The 19787-nt window shown below is 39.5% G+C and overlaps 1 protein-coding gene across 2 annotated transcripts; it reads left to right on the top strand.

The window, feature by feature from the left end:
• Positions 1-724: 724 nt before the first annotated feature.
• TDRD15 (tudor domain containing 15) lies at positions 725-11033 on the top strand. 2 transcript variants are annotated; one of them, XR_008329386.1, is made up of 4 exons: positions 725-796; positions 1937-8172; positions 9022-9212; positions 9339-11033. XR_008329386.1 is itself a non-coding variant. In XM_053380871.1 (3 exons), exons 1-2 carry the CDS (start codon positions 790-792, stop codon positions 8146-8148), a joined length of 6219 nt encoding a protein of 2072 aa, XP_053236846.1. In that variant the 5' UTR covers positions 725-789; the 3' UTR covers positions 8149-8172; positions 9339-11033. The 2 variants fall into 2 exon arrangements, 1 of the variants encoding a protein (XP_053236846.1); XM_053380871.1 differs by lacking the exon at positions 9022-9212.
• Positions 11034-19787: the final 8754 nt, after the last annotated feature.

Below are 19787 nucleotides of genomic sequence, written 5' to 3'. Positions count from 1 at the left end.
TTGAGCCCTACGTTGGGCAAAAGATTCCTATATTGCAGGGGGTTGGACTAGATGACTCTCATGATCCCTACCAACTACAATTCTATGATTCTGTTAAATATATGGAAGCACTGTCCTCTTTTTCAAAAATCTGGGCACTTTACAAGAGGTTGAAACAAGGTTTGATAGTTCCTGGGTAGACTATAGCACAGGCACAGGCACAGGCAAACTCGACCCTCCAGTGCTGGTCCTGTTAGCTGGGGATGATGGGAGTTGTAGTCGCAAAACATCTGGAAGGCCGAGTTTGCCTATGCCTGCTATAGCAGTTTTATAAAGTGAAAATGAAAAACCTGCTTTCAGTGCAAGTATTCATATCTGAGACATATTAAAATGTTCTTCAGTTACACAGAAAAACCTTTTACTTGATGTATCTGGTAAAAGCACTGATTCAGTTTAGAGATGCACCGTAGGGATATCTAGATTATTTAATATTTGCCTAGATGTTGTTTAGTCATTATTTAAAATAAACTTTGTGTTTGAATTTAAAACAATAGAAACAATGCAGTTTCTATTTTTAATTGTTGTTCTCCACCCTGATAAATGAGTGCAGGGGAAGAGAGGGAAAAGACGCTTTGGTCAAGTGTTAATGGGATGCAAAAAATAAAAATCGATTAAAGCACAAAAACACACACACTTAAGATTTTAAACTACATGATTTTTCCATGTTTTCTTCAATGCTTTACAGATTTTTTTAACTCCTCCCCCCCCAGCTGTTTCTGGACAGATGAAAAGCTGTGAATATTTTGAGAGATGGCAGGTGAGATAAGATTTTTGAAAAATGTTTTGGAGAGAAGATGAAGCAAGAACAGCAATTTACTGGTCTTTCTGCACTTTGCATACATCTTGTCCCTTTAGTTTGTTTACATATTAGTCTACTTTTGGGTGATGTTTAAAAACCCTGCCGTTATACAGCACTGTCTCATGGTTTGCATGTCGCTGAGATCTTCCTTTTTAATGCTAACTGTAAAATATAGAGATGACTTTGCAAAACATTGTGAACATCTCTCATTTCTTATTACTTCTTGTTAATTTCATAAATTGCATCTTTCATCTCAGTCCATTCTTTCCCCTAAATTGCTTAACTTTTTACTCTCCTTCCAGTTTTCTCTAGTTTCCTTACCTGTATTATTGCCAACTGTACTAGAACTGAAGAATGCATTTCCCCACTATGTGATAAAAGAAATCATTTGATTATTTAGATGACTCAGAATATTGGACTGTTAGTTATGTGTAGAAATAGGCACTGTCTGACTGATCTTTTAAGGCTCAGTAATTTAGGCTTAGGGTATCACTTAAACTTACCGTATAGATTTGGTTATATTTATATATTAGAAAGATTTAGGTAAAGGGACCCCTAACCATTAGGTCCAGTCACGGACGACTCTGGGGTTGTGGCGCTCATCTCGCTTTATTGGCCGAGGGAGCTGGCGTACAGCTTCTGGGTCATGTGGCCAGCATGACTAAGCTGCTTCTGGCGAACCAGAGCAGCGCACGGAAACACAGTTTACCTTCACGCCGGAGCTGTACCTATTTATCTACTTGCACTTTGACATGCTTTCGAACTACTAGGTTGGCAGGAGCAGGGACTGAGCAATGGGAGCTCACCCTGATGCGGGGATTCGAACCGCTGATCTTCTGATCGGCAAGCCCTAGGCTCTGTGTACAAAAAAATAAACGGTTACATAATTTCCAGTAATATATAAAGAGAAGCATAGTATTCAAATATGATATTTCATTTGATGTATTAAAGATAAATATAATATACTTGAGACTTTGAGTTGATGTGCCCTATTGGCAGGAAAATCTGAAAACGGGAATGGTATCAAACCTGGTGACAGAACTGTCAGTTAAAGTCATATATTACCTGATTATGTCAAACTTTATTTTGGTTTTCCAGGTAGGAGAATTTCATCTTTGTCAACAAAATTTCTAGATGTAGATCTGAAGATTACTGACGTAAACTACCATCCAAAAGAAGTTCTTGTGAAATTTCAAGGCAGATATAACACAGATTGTGAGTTTGATTACCATATATTGCAAAATGAAATACAGCAGGTATCCAAAGTGAAAGACAGTGTTGGGATTGGTGAGTTTTGTTTGGTAGAAGACTCTGCTTGTGGAGAATGGTACAGAGGAAGAGTAGTACAAAAGAAGAATTACATCTATGAAGTATTTCTTATGGATAGTGGGAAAATCCTGGCAGTTGATGAGACACATATTGCTTCTGCTATTGATGAGTTGTTTCAACTTCCTCCCAAGATGGTTTGTGGGATTTTTGGAAATATACTTCCAATTGAAGAAAAATGGACTCCAAAAGCTCTGAATTACTTTTCGTCATTAATAGATTTGCAGATTAAAGGCCAAATACAAGCCATTCTACCACACCAAACATTTCTGCTTGACGTGCCAAAAATCACAAGTGATGTGGTTGAATTAAAATTAGGCAAACTTGTTGATGGAGATACATTCTGTCTTATTGTAGAAATGTTAACTGAATTGCCACAAGAGCTGCTTTGTAAACAGATGCCAGATTTACTGCAACAAAAATATACAAGGCCGGATTCTGTATTATGTATTGATCGAATTCAATCAGAAGTTCAACCAATTATGAATAACCTTCAGCCGCTTTTATCCGTTGGTGGGATAGAGAAAGTAAAAATATCAGTGGCAGTCAGTCCAAGTAAATTTTATTGTCAGCTGCTGCAATACCAGGTGGAGATGGATGAGTTGACAGCAAACATGTCTTCCTGTTACGAAACTAGTACAGAAAATGTTCCATCCTGTGAGAATCTAGGAGTCCTCTGTGCAGCAAGACGGAGAAATGGCCAGTGGCATAGAGGAGTGATACAACAGCTGCTTTCTGATAACAAAGTGAATATTTGGTTTATGGATTTTGGCAGCTATGAAGCTGTGCCTTCCAGCTGTGTTTTAAAGCTTCAACCAGAATTCATGTCAGTACCTAGGTTTTCGGTTCCTTGTGCACTTTCCTGTCTTAGTTCTCAGGATGAAACTGTAAGAAACGATCAACTAAAAGAATTCAAGGAGGCCTTGCTAAGACAAAGTGTTGTTCATGCCCGCATTGATTTATTCAATGCTGATGAACATTTGTATTACGTTACACTTCTTAAACAAGAGTCTGCAATGCATTATGAACATCTACCACAGGGGAGTGAAGTGATTCCAAAACTTGACCCATCCTTCAAGACCAAAAAATCCTGTACAGGTGAGGATATAAAAATCTCTGATACAGATCCTGTTTATGCCGACTCTGTTCATAGGAATACTGTACAATCAGGAGATGATTCAGATTCAAAAGGCACTCATTTAATGTGTTCTCCTTTAAGAATTCCTTGCAAGAGAGCAGAAATGCAAATCGGTTCTGTCTGTGTTGCTTTTGTAGTATATGTCTTGAATCCATCAAATTTTTGGGTTCAGACTATTAACTGTCGAGATGAGTTTGAAGCCTTGATGAAGAAAATTGCAGCTGTGTATGATACAAGTGAAACTGTTGATAAGATTCTAGAAAATCCAGAACCTGGAAAACTATGCTGTGCCCGGTATAGTAAGGATATGCATTACTACAGAGCTGTTATCAGGGAAGTGATGGACAAGAGTATTGATGTTTGTTTTTTAGATTTTGGCAATACTGAAACTGTACCACTCTTCAATGTGAGAGTTTTGCTTCCAGAGTTTCTAGAATTACCAGCCTTGGCCGTTTGTTGTTCACTTGCTAATGCATTTCCAATCGAGGACATATGGATTAAAAAAGAAACTGACTTCTTTAAAAGCATTGTGTTCGACAAACCGCTCACACTGCATGTAATTGCACAAAAAACCAATAAGTATATTGTCAGTGTGCAGTATATGAATAACTCAGAACAAACTGATGTTGTTTTGTCCATGGTTCAGGCTGGATATGCAGAATATTGGGAAGTAAAGCAAGATCCCTTTCAGAACATTGTGGGAGATTTTAAAATGCAATGCTCAAAACAAAAGATACATAAAAAGAGTTGGCAGAAGAAGAATAAATTGCGGAGTCCTCTGACAAAAGAGCAAGCTGTTACCTTCCCGCGGTGGGAAAACACTCTTTCAGATAAATTGGGATACGCATCTGGGAAAGGTGATACCCCGAAGCCTTATAAGGAGTATCGGTTTAAACCAGGAACTGTATTTGATGTCGTATGTTGTCGTAGTACTTCACCAGGTAACTTTTTCTGTCAGATGCGATCTAAACTGCCAGAGCTATTTAACTTGATGCAACAAATTCAGTATTATTACAACACTCAAAAAAGCCCATATGAACTTGGACAATATGCTTGTGTTGTGAAACATTCTAAGGATGGGAAGTGGTACAGAGCTGCTGTACAGCAACATGTGTCCGAGACAGAAGTTGATGTAGTATTTGTAGACTATGGTAACCAGGAAAGAGTTTTGTCAAAAGACCTCCAAGCAATTCTTCCAGAATATCTGGTCTTAGAATGTCAAACATTCAGATGTTGTCTTAATACGGTCACTGAATCCTTAACGTTTGACCCGTACAACTGGACTGCAGAGGCATGTAGAGATTTTGAGCGCTTTGTTTCCTCTTCTAATGATCTGCTGACCTGTACAATTTCTGCCCTAATTCTTCGGAGCCCCAACTATTTATATAATATTGTTGACTTACAGACTCCATTCACTACTTCGCAGCAGTTTCTCTTAGAATGTGGTCATGCCCAGTCTCGCTCTTTTGAATTCGCAAGGTCCCTTGTGCCGCCATTCTCTCTGTACACATTTTACTATTCATCTTTTAACATGAAAATTGGAAATGAAGAAGGGGTGTGTATAACACATATACACAGCCCTACAAAATTCTATTGCCAACTAAATAGAAATGTAGGTGCTATAGACAAACTGTTTGAAAAGATTGCAGAGGTTAGTCAAATGACAGGCTATACAGACCAGCTAAACACTTGCAATTTATACTTAGCAAAATATTTTGAAGATGGCCTCTTCTACAGAGCTTTAGCATCTCCTATGGGCTCATCAGATTACTTGCAAGTATACTTTGTAGACTTTGGGAATAAACAATCAGTAGCAAAAAGAGAAATGATTCCTATTCCAAATCATGCTTCAGAATTATTATTTACTCCTATGCAAGCTATCAAGTGTTACCTTTCAGATCTAAAAGATGTTGAAATTACAACTGAAATAAATACATGGTTTGAGAAGAATTACTTGGGGAAAGAAATGAAGGTGGTAATCGTATCTAAGGAATCTGATGGGCAGCTTGGTGTGGAGTTGTATGATGGAGATCTACAGATAAATAGGAAGATTAAAGAATTATTGAAGCACACACAAAAATATGGTGTTGACCCAAAAATTATAAACACACCTGCAGAAAAGACTGTTGGAGACAAAAATGTGTTGCATAAAGTCAAGTCAGAAGCAGTTAAAAGAAAAATTAAAAATGAAGTAGTTGGTTGGAAGAGAGAAGCAGAAAATGAAGCAAATCCTGGCAATCAGAGTGCTGGAAAAGAAATTGCAATTGATCTGCAGAAACAGAGTACAAGGCCTGTAAAGCTCCCAGCAGCCTCAGATAATACAGAATTGGCCTTGCAAAGCAATCTGAGACAGAGATGCAGATATACATATTGTGAATCTTGGACTGAGTGTGATAGCCCTCCTCGGGGTTTGAAGAAGATGCCTCCAGATAAAGAGTTGCAGATCTTGAAACACAAATATTTTGGAGAAGAAAGGTGTAGTGGTACCAGGAAAAAGTACACAAACCTTCCACAGCATCATATCCAGGCAAATTCCAAAATGTTAGTTTATATTTCTTCTATAACTAGCATGTCAAGTTTCTATATTCATCGTGCTAAGGATGAGAATGAAATTGTGCAGCTTGCTGAGAAGCTGAATGGAGACTCACTGGTTCTAGAGCCAGAAACACCTGCTGAACTTGAGGAAGGTGACATGGTTTTAGCAGAGTATGAAGCTGATTGCTGCACATATAGAGCTGTCATTAGAGATATTAAATCAGAAAAATCTTTTGAAGTAGAGTTCATTGACTATGGTAACTCATCAACGGTGAATGCATCAAAAATATACAAGATGGAAAAGGTTTTCTTAAATTTTCCAAGATTCAGCGTACACTGTTTTCTTAGCAAAGCAAGATATGCATTTCCAGATAAAAGTTGCAGTAGCGATATGGCTGCCTGTATTGCCAGTAAACTAAATAATCAACTATTAGCGTTAGAGTTTTTACAACAGCATGGTGAACAGTGGGAGGTTGATGTATTCTGCCATGAAATGTCTATGATCAATGAGTTAGGTTTACAGAATATGAGTCTGTTACATCTTGATGAAGTCGTAAAACATCTTCCAGTAACAGATGTAGATACTGATGGTAATGGCCAAAGTAAAAAATCAGAAAGCCGAAATGTGTCTGAAGTATTAATAAAAGCTGGACATCCTTGGGAGAGCCACCCTAAGATTCCCTGCCAAAAAATAAAGCCTGGACAGCTAGAATTGGCTGAAATAGGTCACATTTCAAGAGATGGACATTTCTATATAAAATTGAAGAAGGATGCACAAATATTTTTTGACTTAAACATGATGACTACCCAAGAAGCTGAGAAGAACTTCTTGCTTGCAGTGGAAAATATTCAAGAAGGGTTAGAATGTTTGACAAAATCAAAAGAGACCTTGAAATGGTATCGATCTGAAGTTATTAAAAAGTATGTGAATGAGGGTCGCATGTTAGTTTTTTTCATGGACTTGGGAGAATATGAAATGGTGTCATTTCATGACACACAGATGCTTAGTGACAAGTTCAGGAGTATTCCCAGGAATGCTATGCCTTGTAAATGGGCTTGGGCTGAAAACCTAGTGGACATGTCTCTTGAGAGCGTGTTGAAGATTATAAAATGCTATGAGATCAAGATCTTGTTTCTGAGATACCTAGAATCTACTTTTATGTGGGAAGTGGATATTTTAATAGATGGGATTCTGCTGTTGGAATACTGGAATCAAAGATCTTACCAAAGGGTGCTGGAGAAATGTAACTCACCAGAAAATATAAAAATGGGCAAAACAATGCCTAAATTGTCATTCAGACCAAATTCTGTTTCCTGGGCACCATTCCAGAATGATCGGTATTATCCTGGGTTTGTGACGTCTGTCACTGATCCTTCAAACTTCTGTATCCAGTTAGAAGACTCATTTAAGTCTCTAAACGCTTTGTTTAAGTTACTCTCTGACCTTCCAGAAAACCTGCCTACAATTCCACAGGAGCTTGTCGTTCCTGGTACCAGTTGTTTGATAAAGATTGGATCTAATGAAAAGTGGAACAGAGTTGAAGTTTCTGAAGTCTCCAAACTCTCTAATCTCTTAATAGTTACTTTTATTGATGATGGGTTATCAGTTCCCATCCCCATTTCTGATAGTCACAAGCTGAAAGTTATCCCAGAAGAGCTTGCTAAGTTACCTCGATTAACTTATCCTTGCTCTTTGTTTGGAGTGTCACCTGCTGATGGGGAACACTGGAGTGATGAGGCAAAGCTTAAAATTCAAGCATTTCTTAGTAGACAAGGTCTCACATTTAAGCTGAAACAGTGCCACAGTGGGCAGAAGCTAGAGGCTGTTGTGTTATGTGATAAGAACAATGCAGCAGATATACTGGTTGCTTCCAGATGTGCTGTGTATTCAAACACTCCATATTCGTTTGGTTCAATTAATAGTGCAGAGCTTCATCCATTGAATTCACAGATATTATGTGATTCAACACAAATATGTGGTCAGAAGAATTTGGATGCACAGATTGCTCTGCTGTCAGTTGAGGAGGGAAAGCCACAAAATTCAAGTTTGCAACTCAGTTGTGCTTGTGTTAATGTTTCGAGAGGCAACAGCTCAAAAGGACTGTGTTCAAAGAGAAAAGAGTGGCACAAAGCTTGCTTACACATTAATGGAAGAATGACTGAAACTCGGCTTAAGTATGACAAGAGATTTTGTGAGAGAGAAAGGCGACTCTATAGTACAGGCATACTTTCAGAATCAATCCACGAAATGCATGATCTTATGGGACTGAGCACCAAGATTGATGGGATGCAAATTTATGAAGAGAGCTAATCACACAAACGCTTCACTAGAAAGGTCAGTTTCAAACGTCTTTTAAAACTACCTTTGTTCTTTCCTATGTATTTAATAAGAAATAGATTAAACCCAGATGTAAATGCAATGAAGCCTGGGATCCAAAGAATCATGTACTTGGTTTTCCATGCCCAAGGAGGGGGCACTGTGAGCTTCCATGAACACTGGGATCAGTTGCCCTAAGTAGTAGTAGTAGTAGTAGTAGTAGTAGTAGTAGTTGTAATGTTTATTATTTATACCCTTGCCATCTGGCTGGGTTTCACCAGCCACTCTGGGCAGCTTCCAGCACATAGAAAAATATGATGTCATTAAAAACTTCCCAATACAGGGCTGCCTTCAGATGTCTTCTAAAAGTTGTGTAGTTCTTTATATCGACATCTGATGGGAGAGCGTTCCACAGGGAGGGCACCACTGCCAAGAAGTCCTCTGCCTGGTTCCCTGTAACATTTCAGTGAGGGAACTGCCAAAAGACCCTCAAAGGTGGACCTCAGTGTCCAGACTGAACAATGAGGGTAGAGACACTCCTTCAGGTATGTTAGACTGATGCCATTTAATCCAATGTGGTTTTCACCAAACCTCTTTAAGGTGTATGTGTGTAAATTTAAAGCAGAACATGGATTTAGGAGGGGACATGAATCCTTCCTCCACGGTTGCTTTTCTTCAGATTTCCTTTTAAAGCTGCTTTCCCCCCCCTATAGGGCTTACTTGCAATCTAATAGGCCCATTAGAAGGAAAAATGTTTGTTTTTTTTTAGGGAAGGAAGTAGGGGCATGTTTGTTCAGGAAAAGTCTTAGTCATTGTCATATTCATAATAAATCCTTCTGTTTCACACTCGCAAATTCCTCTTTGTAGGAATTTAAAAGTGATCTAGTCTTGACACTTAAGTTTGGTTTGGCCCCAATATTCTATCCACATGAATGTGACTCTGTGCAGTTCCAGTTTGGCAACAGCCCAGTGGAAACTTCATGTATTTCTGGAAGTGATTATGCGAAGTCCCCACATATGTAAGGCATGTCTTTGAAGTCATGCACAAAGAATTTCAGGTCAGTTGTTGTTTTTGAAAATGTTTCATTTGCTGTCTACATAGAGCATCACTTTACATTAAACCTAGGCAGTTTATTGTGTTTGTTTTGTCCCTAATCATGTACTGATAATTACTTGCTTTCCAGGTTAAAAACTGATAAGAATTTCAACAGTTGGAAACAAGTAATGGATCTGGATGCCAATCAGCGCATCAACTTTCACAAGAGAAATCTTAAAAGGAATTATTTAAAAGGAATTACACTTCTGCAATCACAAAAATAACAACAATCCATGAACCCGAAACGTTTGTAACAGGTCTACAAGGTTGACCTAAAGCTTGCAGCTTTTTGTTAATTTTCTCTTGATTTAATATTTTCTCTTGTAATGATCAAAAGGGAGTGGTATCCTTGCCAACAAATGCAAAATGGTCCTCTTACATAGTATAACGTTTCACCACCATTTTATTTTACCATTGAAATTTATACTAATACATAACAGTCATTTGCAAGTTTTGTCTGGCTATCAAAAATAACCAGCGTCAACCAACCAGATTCTGAGACATTGCAATAAATGTTCTGCATGGTTTGATTGATGTACTCAAGCTCATGTATTGGTTTTCATAAGGGAAAGTAGTGTGAGAAGCAACAGCTTTTTGTTCTGACATTTGCTGAGTTTTGTGGGTGTTTTCTTTAAACACACTGTTATGGGAACTGTGCCTACCAAGGACTGCCAGTCTAATGTTTACCAACCAAAAAAGCTTGATCTGACCTAAACTTCATAGGAAGTTGGTCTTTTGATTTCAGTGGAACTTATTTCCAAGTAAGTGCATTTGCTGAATGCAAATATAGTTGCGAACTACCACACGTTTTGGCATTTTCAGTGTTTCTTTTTACAATCCGCTGCTTAACTCACACATTAATTAGGACCCAACACGCACACGAGTTTACATGCAAAACAGTGTGAGCAAACTCCGCAATACATTTTATTGTATGTGTGTCGTAATAGGAAAAGCTGTAATACATGAATACTTAGTTATTAAGTCATAAGGAAAAGTAGTGCTGAATATTGATTTGTGTTTTAGCTGTCTTTCCTATTTTAATTTTCTTTGTGTATGTTATCTGATTAGTCATAACGCTGATGCTTACATCACACAGGTATAAATGTATGTGTATCAGGTGTCCAGGGAGCCTCATACGTGTACCAGGGCATGCCGAATCTCACATTTCTACTGCTGAAAGTCATGCTGCACTGGATCCCAGTTGTGAAGGTTTCCCAACTTAGTGGAGTTCCACTGAGAAGTGGAAGTTCTGCCTGTAGCTCAGTTTATTCTGAGACACATGTACACCTCTCCAGTCTGCTAATATACTTGATCTGCAGCATGCCTTATAATCTGCTGGTTAATTTCCACAAATGGCTGGTATATTTTAACCAGTGAATCCATCTTGTTTGTGCCTATGTGATTTGTTTAACACAATTGGCTTTAAAAGTGTTCCCACATTAGTCTTTTGATGGGACAAACAGGAGATTGGTTGCTTCTGCATCTTCATCTATAGGAACTACAATTGTGTGTTGATGTACTATCGTATGTGTCAGAATTTTCAAAGTAATCCAGTTGCTAGATTTTATTCAGCTACCAATTTAGCTTGTATGCTAGGAAATATGCATGTAGCATAAAAATTATGCACATTCTTATTGAACCTACTAGAAAAAAGCAGGCCTTTAAAATTTGTATTTTAAGTTTTGCAGGCTATATGTAAACTATGTACATACTTTGTTTACTGAAATGAGAGTGCTCTTTTATTTAAACTGATGGTAACAGCAATAAATCTGTGGTAAAGGTTTAGGTTGTCTATTGCTTTCTGGTACAGCACTGTCCTAGCACCTGCTGAAAGCTTACTTAGTAGAAACAAATATAGAAGTAAGTCCTGCTGCAATCAAATAAATGCTACTTTTACATAAGGTATCAGGAACAGGGGTGTTTTCATGCCAAGCAAAGCTTTCATAATATACAGTAACTCATATAGCTGCTGCTGCTGTTCAGAATCATTTGGTGCTGTTTCAGTATTAAAAGCAGGAAGCAGTTGGCATTGCTTTTTTTCCAGGGTTTGTTGTGAAGACATTGTTGGTATTTAAGTACTGCTGTACCTTTTTCTGGGGGAGTATAAGGACCAGCAACTAGTGTAAATTTGCAGTAAACGAGAAACACTGCAAGGTACGCTTAGATTTTAAATACACATTTTCTCTTTATTAATGAGAAGCCCAGAATGACTCTCACAATTGAATGTCAAGTACAACAGTATATCATTATACTAAATTGACTGCAAAAAAAAGCATCCCCAAAAGGAGGAAATTGCTTTACAAAAAGTTGTTGAAAAGCCAAGTCAGGAGGGTCGTATTTCTCCCAAGCGCTTGGGAAATGTTGAAGACCACAGCATTAGAAGCTCAACCGGAGTGTATACCAGAGATTGTGAAAGGTACCACCAGGGTCAAGAGGATGCCAGTAAACAAAGAGTCAAAGAAGCTGTTGGCTTTCGCCTTGGGTGGCTTTAAAAGAAGGTAAGATAAATTCATGGAGGATAAGTTTCTCATTGGCTATTGAACCTGAGGGTGTAGTCTTTCTACAGTCAGAAATGACTCTGAATACCAGTTGCTGGAAACCTCAGTGGTGGAGAGTGGGCTTGCCATCAGCATCTGATTGGCCTATATCGACTAACTGACCGCCTAATGGGTTCTGAGCATCCTAAGATTTTGAGCATAAATCCTGATACCTCCCCAAACATAGCCATCCATTAGGCTACAGTAACCACTTGGCAGCCTGCTATTCTCCCTTTGATATCCCTCTAGCTCTTGGCAGGAAGACGAGTCCCTTTTGAGTATGCCCTCTTGTTTGAAATGATAAAACATTCTTGGAATAACCTTTGCCACATAAGGGACGTGCTTTCTCTGTGAGCAGTAAGCAATGGTCTAAATATTTTCTTTAAAAATCCATAGCAACGCAGTGGGGTTAGCTAAAGTTTTTCTTAGAGTCATTTTGTGGCCTGGCCCAAGAAACTTCTTGGAGGACGTTCCATATGTGCATCCTCTGCTCAACACCTGCTGCTGAATGGAATTCCAGAGGACCTCTTGATGTGGCAGTCGCAGGATGTGTGCCCCACCCCTAGCAGCGATGGAAGTAAGTCCAAACACATTTTGGGGTGAAAATGGGCTGCAGCTTTCTAGGAGTACAAGAAGGAAGCAGGGTTGGCATGGCAGCTGGGCAGGGATCTGGTTTCCTATTCTGACAACCCTTGCCCATTGGAATACATGTCCCGACTTGCCACCTGGGCAACTCCCTTGGGAGCTGGACACCAGTTTTGCACAGGCAATGCTTGGGGGAGGTGGAGCTTTGCTTTGAAAACTGCTGTTTCTACATTGTAGAAACCAGTCCAGTTGTTGCCCATAGAAGCACACTCCACTACCCGACTTGCTTAACTCCACTCACTGTTGAGTTGTTCTTTCACAAGAGTTTCCTCCCAGCTTGCTTTTCTAGAAATTGAGACTTTAAATGGGAAGCAAGGTAGCGGCAGCCATAGAGGAACTAATTTGAACTGCCCGGTGCTAATGTAACCTTTTCTTCTACTTGGCAAGTAATTTTTTTAACTCCTGTGATATTTCCCTCTCTACTATCGAGGGCACAGCAAGAGCTTTTGCATTTGAGGGTATAGTGTGACTGATTCAACTTATTCCCCACAGCAGCAGCCTTTATCGTTCCGGGCTGGAGGGAGCATATCTGAAGGAAGACACGAAGGATGTTCACTCTTTGAGAGAACATTTTGGTCCTAAAACAGCACAGAAAATCTCTTGCTTAGTGCTAAATTCGTTTTAGCGATCACAGTGATTGATAGGGTAATGCTTTTCAATAGGTTATTTCTCTAACATCATTATTTATCAACCCAATTAATGTTAATAATATTAGTTATGTCATAGAATGATACATATAATGAGAATATCATTTGATCATAACAAAGCCCTGCTCAGGGATTCTTCCTACTACATGATTTCCATTGTATTTGCAGTGTGTGTGTGTGGGGGGGGTTATAGCTGTAGCTGCAAAATGAGGGTGGAGTCTTTGTTTAAGTGTTTATGACAAATCTCTGGGAATCTGAGTCTGTCTCGGAAGCTGACAGCATACTGAGGAAGCAACTTGCTGATCTGAATCTCTGTCTTGGACCAGAGAAACAAGTAAGAACCAAGAGAAAGCTGGACAACATTGCTAATTGTTTATGAGCAATGCAATATGTTGATTTGTATTTACAATGATTGATTTTTTTTTGTAACAAGCTTAAAGACAGTTTGCTGTAAAAATTGCTAGTTGTTTAAGAGCAATGTGTTGTTTTGTATTTACAATGGATTTATTTTGTAACAAGTTTAAAGACAGTTTGCCGTAAAACTTTGGAACACTTCTTTTGATGTGCAAAGCTTGTTGATTCATAACTCGGCACAAGATCCAGGTCAGGGAATTCGGCTCACATCACTCTAATAGTCCTTGCTCCCTACTCCACTATTTTTCGTGCCTGCAGCCTTCAGCATTGGGGTTGAGCTTATGCAGCAGGGAACCTGATCTGATCATTTAGACTCCCCATACAATTAGGACCCAGCATTCCAAGTTGCATGGGGAAACTGCATAATAGAGCAGGCTCAGGCGGTAACTGTCCCTGGAAAATAGGGACACTTGGAGAGTCGGGGGTTCAAGAGATGGATATGATTCCTATAGCTCAGTCAGCAGATAGACAGACTCATGTCATGCAAAGTGAAATATGTCAAGCCTTTATTTGTTATAATTGTGATGATCATGGCGTACAGCTGATGAAAACCCCAAATTAACAATCTCAGAAAATTAGAATATTAAATGAAATCAGCAAAACAAGGATTGCAAATAGAGCAATATTGGACCTCTGAGAAGTAGAAGCATGCATATGTACTCAGTACTTGGTTTGGGCCCCTTTTGCATCAATTATTGCCTCTGCAGCATGGCATGGATGCTATCAGCCTGTGGCACTGCTGATGTGTTATGGAAGACCAGGATGTTTCAATAGCAGCCTTCAGCTCTTCTGTATTGCTCGGTCTCTTGTCTCTTATCTTTCTCTTGGCAATGCCCCATAGATTCTCTATGGGGTTCAGGTCAGGTGAGTTTGCTGGCCAATCAAGCACAGTAATTCCATGGGCATTGAACCAGGTTTTGGTACTTTTGGCAGTGTGGGCAGGTGCCAAAGTCCTGCTGGAAATTGAAGCCGGCATCCCCATAAAGCTCGTCTGCGGAAGGAAGCATGAAATGCTCCAAGATCTCCTGGTAGAAGGCTGCATTGGCCCTGGATTTAATGAAAGCACAGTGGACCAACACCAGCTGATGACATGGCTCCCCAAATCAACACAGACTTTGGAAACGTCACACTGGACTTCAAGCACCTGGCATTGTGTGCCTCCCCATTCTTCCTCCAGACTCTGGGTCCTTGGTTTCCAAATGAGATGCAAAAGCTGCTCTCATCAGAAAAGAAATTTGTGGTTTTCATCAGCTATACGCCATGATCATCACAATTATAACAAATAAAGGCTTAACATATCTCGCTTTGCATGTCATGAGTCTATCTTATATATTAGTTTCACCTTTTAAGTTGAATTACTGAAATAAATGAACTTCCACGATATTCTAATTTTCTGAGTTTCACCTGTATATCAAGAGAAGGAGCCTGTTGATTCTGGCTGCTCTTACCTCCTGCCTCCCCCTTCGAGGCAGCAGAGGTCCCTGCTTCTCAATGTAACCTCCTTGTCACGCTCCTATGAGTCTTCAGATGCACCTTGGCATGTTAAAATGACAGCTGTGGCATCAAAGATCATGGTGGCTATAGCTGTGGTAGGCTAATGTTGACCTAGTCCTACAGAACTGCCTCTGTGATGTAATGGGTAGAGTTGGACTTGGACCTGAGAGACCAGGATTCCCACTCAGGTGTAAAATTCATTGGGTGACCTTGGGCCACTCACGGACTCTCAGCCTAACCTACCTCACAGGGTTTTTGTGAGGGTGGAATTTGGGAGAACCATGTACACCACCACAAGGATCTTTGCGGGAAAAGTGGTATAGAAACGCAATAAAATAAATGAAAATATTTACACTGTCCTTCGGCACCCAAGACTAGATTTTGCCCGATGAATTTGACATCGCCCAATTCCCACACAAAATGTCCTGATGTTCGTGTCTTGACGCCTAGGCTGAACTGTAGACATCCTCTGTATTTCATACTTTTCTGAACGTTGCAGTGAAGTTCTTTTGACAGTTTAAAAGTATCAAACTTTCCTTTAAAACATTCGCAGAGGCATTCAGCGGCTGGAAGATACTGTTACTGGTAACCCTGGAATTACTAGGTGTCTAAAGTATGTGGCTGATTTACATTTTAAGATACCCTTTTATTTTATGTTAATAGTATTGCTTTCTATGTCTGGAATCCTTTGGACGTTTGAGCAGGATAGAAAATAAATAATAAATAAATGCCTATTTTAAGAGAAAATGAGGTTTTATTATGGAAGACATGAGAACAGTGGATGTGAAAAAGCCACATCGCCATTCGGAAGCTGGTGAAATGTATACTTCTCCACTAGGTGGAGACTTTGTATTAGTTTTCATAAACTGAGTGAACTAGGTGGGGAAAAGGCAAGCTTAAAAATATTTGACAGTCCCTGTAAGAGAGAATTATGCAGAATACTTAATTTCTTTGTGTTACTTGTATATGTGTGCTGCTTTATACAAATATGAGCACTAAACATAGGACAACTTGTTTTTTGTTTTTTTTTTAATTCAACCAAATTTTCCTTTCTAGGTGGTTACAGTAAATACAGTAAATGAGAAGTTTTTACATTTCTATTGCATGAAGATCTAGGCCTCTTCCCTCAATATACCGTATTTTTCGCTCTATTACACGCACCAGACCATAACACGCACATACTTTTTAGAGGAGGAAAACAAGAAAAAAAAATATTCTAAACGAAATAGTGATATATGATTTTTGTGGTTCATGCTGTGGCCACAGACATGTGATCTGACAGTGAGTTTGGAGTAGCCCAATGCAAAAATCCTGAGGATCCATGTGGATCCATGCTTTGTAACCACAGAGGAGGGAAGGAAGAGGAACCATGGATCCTCTGCTCACGACTGCAGCAGATCCCCCCCGCCACCCCCAGGCATTCACTCCATAACACGCACAGACATTTCCCCTTACTTTCTAGGAGGAAAAAAGTGAGTGTTGTGGTGCAAAAAATACGGTATTTCTCCTGTATGGGGATATCGTGTAGTATCAGCAGATAAGTGCCAGCTTGTTTTCAGTCAAGTGATAACTCACTTCTGAGATTCTACCTAGCTGTGGATAGATCAGGGTTGCCTTCACAGGGTTAATTCATTCATTGTGGCAAATCCAGGAGACATAAATAACCTCTTGCAATACAGTGTAATCCTATGATTTTTTAAATTTTATTTTAAATTTATGGTGTGTTTTGTTGTTGCAGCCTGAGTCTGCCCTGTACGGACAGGCAAAGCGCAGTTGAAACTTTTTAGTGCTGCCATCCCTTTAATTACATATTTTTTTTTGCCCTTATTTGTTATACAGATAGTAGATTTATTCTTGTTCAGTCATCATGGCTGCAGCATTCCTAAATTGCCTTTAGTCAGTTGCATGAGCAAGTATGTGTGCTAATTGCTGATTTTTTCTTTGCCACTAGAACAATTATTTTTAATAATAATAATAAAAAGAAGAAGAAGAAGAAGAAGAAGCTCAAGTTCACAACTGGGAGAAGATTGATCTGCTTGTTGAGTTCACAATGACACTCAAGCCTGCCTATTGAGGTTTTCTGTGTGTTTCCCCATTGGTAGCTCTTAGGCAAATGAGCATTTTCTCTATATAAGGTTATATGTTCTGCAGAGAAAGTCTATAATCTACTCTTCCCTCTTAGTTTTATGCTGTTGATGTTCCTCTTTTACTCCTTTCCTGATTAAGTTGGCAGACTCGATGCGTGTGCTCAGATCCCTGCTACATTATACATGCCAATGATGTTATGTTGAGTGTGCTGTAGATTACTTATTTTGTAAAGTGTTGTACAGCAGTGAATATGTAGCATGTATATGATGCATGGAAAATCAGAAGAGAGATTTTACTGAACCAAACTTCAGTTCAGCAGGTAAAATTGGGTTTTCGCAATGTACAGCCACGGAACAAAAGGAAAAGTTCTTGAACCCAGGGGAATTAATCGGTACACAGTACAATCAAAATACAGGTGAAGTGAAAGTTAGATGAGCCCTTACTCTTGGTAGGGGTGTCTTATTTCTGAGTGAGCAAATATAGGATTTCACTGCCCAAAATGTTGGAAGTGCCTGATTTGGTTTTCTCTTTCATTTTTATCACTCTGCAAACTATGCTGTTTTCTAAAGATGCCTTTGGCGTCCTTTCCTGTTGCGTAAACTATCTGTAATTTGAGAATTCATTATCTCCTCCCTCTGTGGAAGCATTTCATTACAAACGGCAGTTTATTTTGGGCCCTCTTCCTCTCCCGCCACCTAAACAAATATGCATATGTTGCTTCTGTTAGCTTGGCTAGGTTATTCTAATGGAACTGCCCGCTCATTTATAAAATGACAATTTCCAGAGTTTCTTGGAAACCAGCACAGCTAAATCAGTTTTAGTACAGATGTGCCTTTTGATCCCTTTTTTAGAACTGCCCACCTGATGTTGCTTCTGTGTGCCAAATAAATGACCTTCAGCATTAATCTTCATGAAAATTACAATGTTATCAATTGTATTTAGCTGTCAGGGTAAGCCTGATGTGGCCATAATCCTCTAACAAGGCTACTGATACCAGTGTAAAGAAGGAGATATAATGGATGATGCAGAGTAGTTTGTTCATCATCATCATCATCATCATCATCATCATCATCATCATTATTTTAAGTAACTAGAAATGTTTCCAAGAACCTCTCCTTGAGCAATCAATCTAGCTGAGAAATCATTAATCAACTAGAATTTACTGTTTTGAAGTAAATAAATCTACAGTTTATAAGATAATGCTTAAATCGTGCTCCAATTTCTGTGGCATATAATGATCTCATCTTCTCTAAAATTTTGGTCTGTTCTAGAACAGAGGTGGCAACAGGTGATTTATGGCCTGCCAGCCCCTGAACTGACCAAGAGATAGAACATTCTGCTTGCTCTTTACAGACTGATCTTAAAAAAGGAGATAGAGTGCTTTATCTCCTGATCAGGAGGAGCCCTAAAGAGCAGGCAGAGGGCTTTTATCTGCAATCTTAGCACTAGGCACCATAGTGCTAAAGTTGGAGATAAAGTTCTCTGCCTACTTTCTAAGAGTGAAAGGCAGCATTTCTTCCTCCCACCACCACTCCAGTGACAGAGTGTGCCCATAATAATCTGTTTTGGTGTGTTGCAGGAACGCCCCCCCCATCATTCAGTTTGTACAAACACAACACACACATGACATACATGACGTTTCTGTTATAAATTCATAGTAAATCATACATCGGATTTACACTGGTCCATTTTTATTTTACTCCATGAAGGAAGGACTACAAAATGGGGAAGGTTTGATACAGGGCAGCCATAATCCCTTGAGCATACCAGCACATACACTGGAGCCCTGCCTAGTTGCTATGCCAACCCTGATGGTCCTAGACAGAAGACCATCAAGGTCACAAAGGACTTGCATATGGGAGTGGATTCAACACAGACTGGAACAAAGGACAATGCTCAGATCTTCCCTCTGGGGGCAGGAAATTGCCAGGTCCCCTTTGTCCTCTGGAAATGACTCATGGGGAGGGGGAGAGGAGGAACCAGCCAGGTGACAAGATACTCAGGTTACCTCCACAACTCCTCCCTCAACCCCTCCTTTTTGTGATGTGTCAATGATGTAGTTGTGATGTAGTTCTAGGGGTGTAGTTTGGGGGATTAGTAACTAATAAAAGTTGGGGTCTTCTTTTGTTCTGTGCTTCCATTTTGCTTCATCTTGTTGCGGGTGGGAGTCCTGTCGCGACAGTATCCAATAAAGTCCAAGCCTACAGGCTGCTGTTTTGCTCCAAGTTATCCCTTGTTTTTGTCCAAGGGAGCCCTTGGATTTCTCCATTAACAGGGGTATGCAGTGTTCCAGCTGCTGCACCCCAGCACAGGAGTGGAGAGAGCTGGAAATACTAGTTGCACTTGTTTGCATATGTCTCTCTGTGTTGGGAGTGTATATATGAGTGTAGGCCTGCATGTTTGTGAGAGTAAGAAAGTGCTGCTTGTGCTGTATGTGCACACCCTCAAACATCTCTTGAGATGTAGCTGCGAGAATATTGCTAGCTAAGAATTGGAAGAAACAAGATTTACCAACTATCGAAGAATGGCAGATGAAGATGATGAACTATATGGAACTTGCCGAACTGACCGGGAGACTCTTGAGACCAGAGAGAAGAGACGGTGGAAGAAGACTGGAAGAAGTTTAAGGAATATTTGAAAAAAATATGTTAATATTTAAATCTTAGAATAGCTTTGGAAGTGGATATAGGCTGTAGGGTTAGAAGTAGAAGA

This window comes from Podarcis raffonei, chromosome 3 (assembly GCF_027172205.1).
Source record: "Podarcis raffonei isolate rPodRaf1 chromosome 3, rPodRaf1.pri, whole genome shotgun sequence".
Lineage (NCBI taxonomy): Eukaryota > Metazoa > Chordata > Lepidosauria > Squamata > Lacertidae > Podarcis > Podarcis raffonei.
The sequence above is the reverse complement of the archived record's forward strand: the minus strand, read 5'-3'. Positions and strand labels throughout refer to the sequence as shown.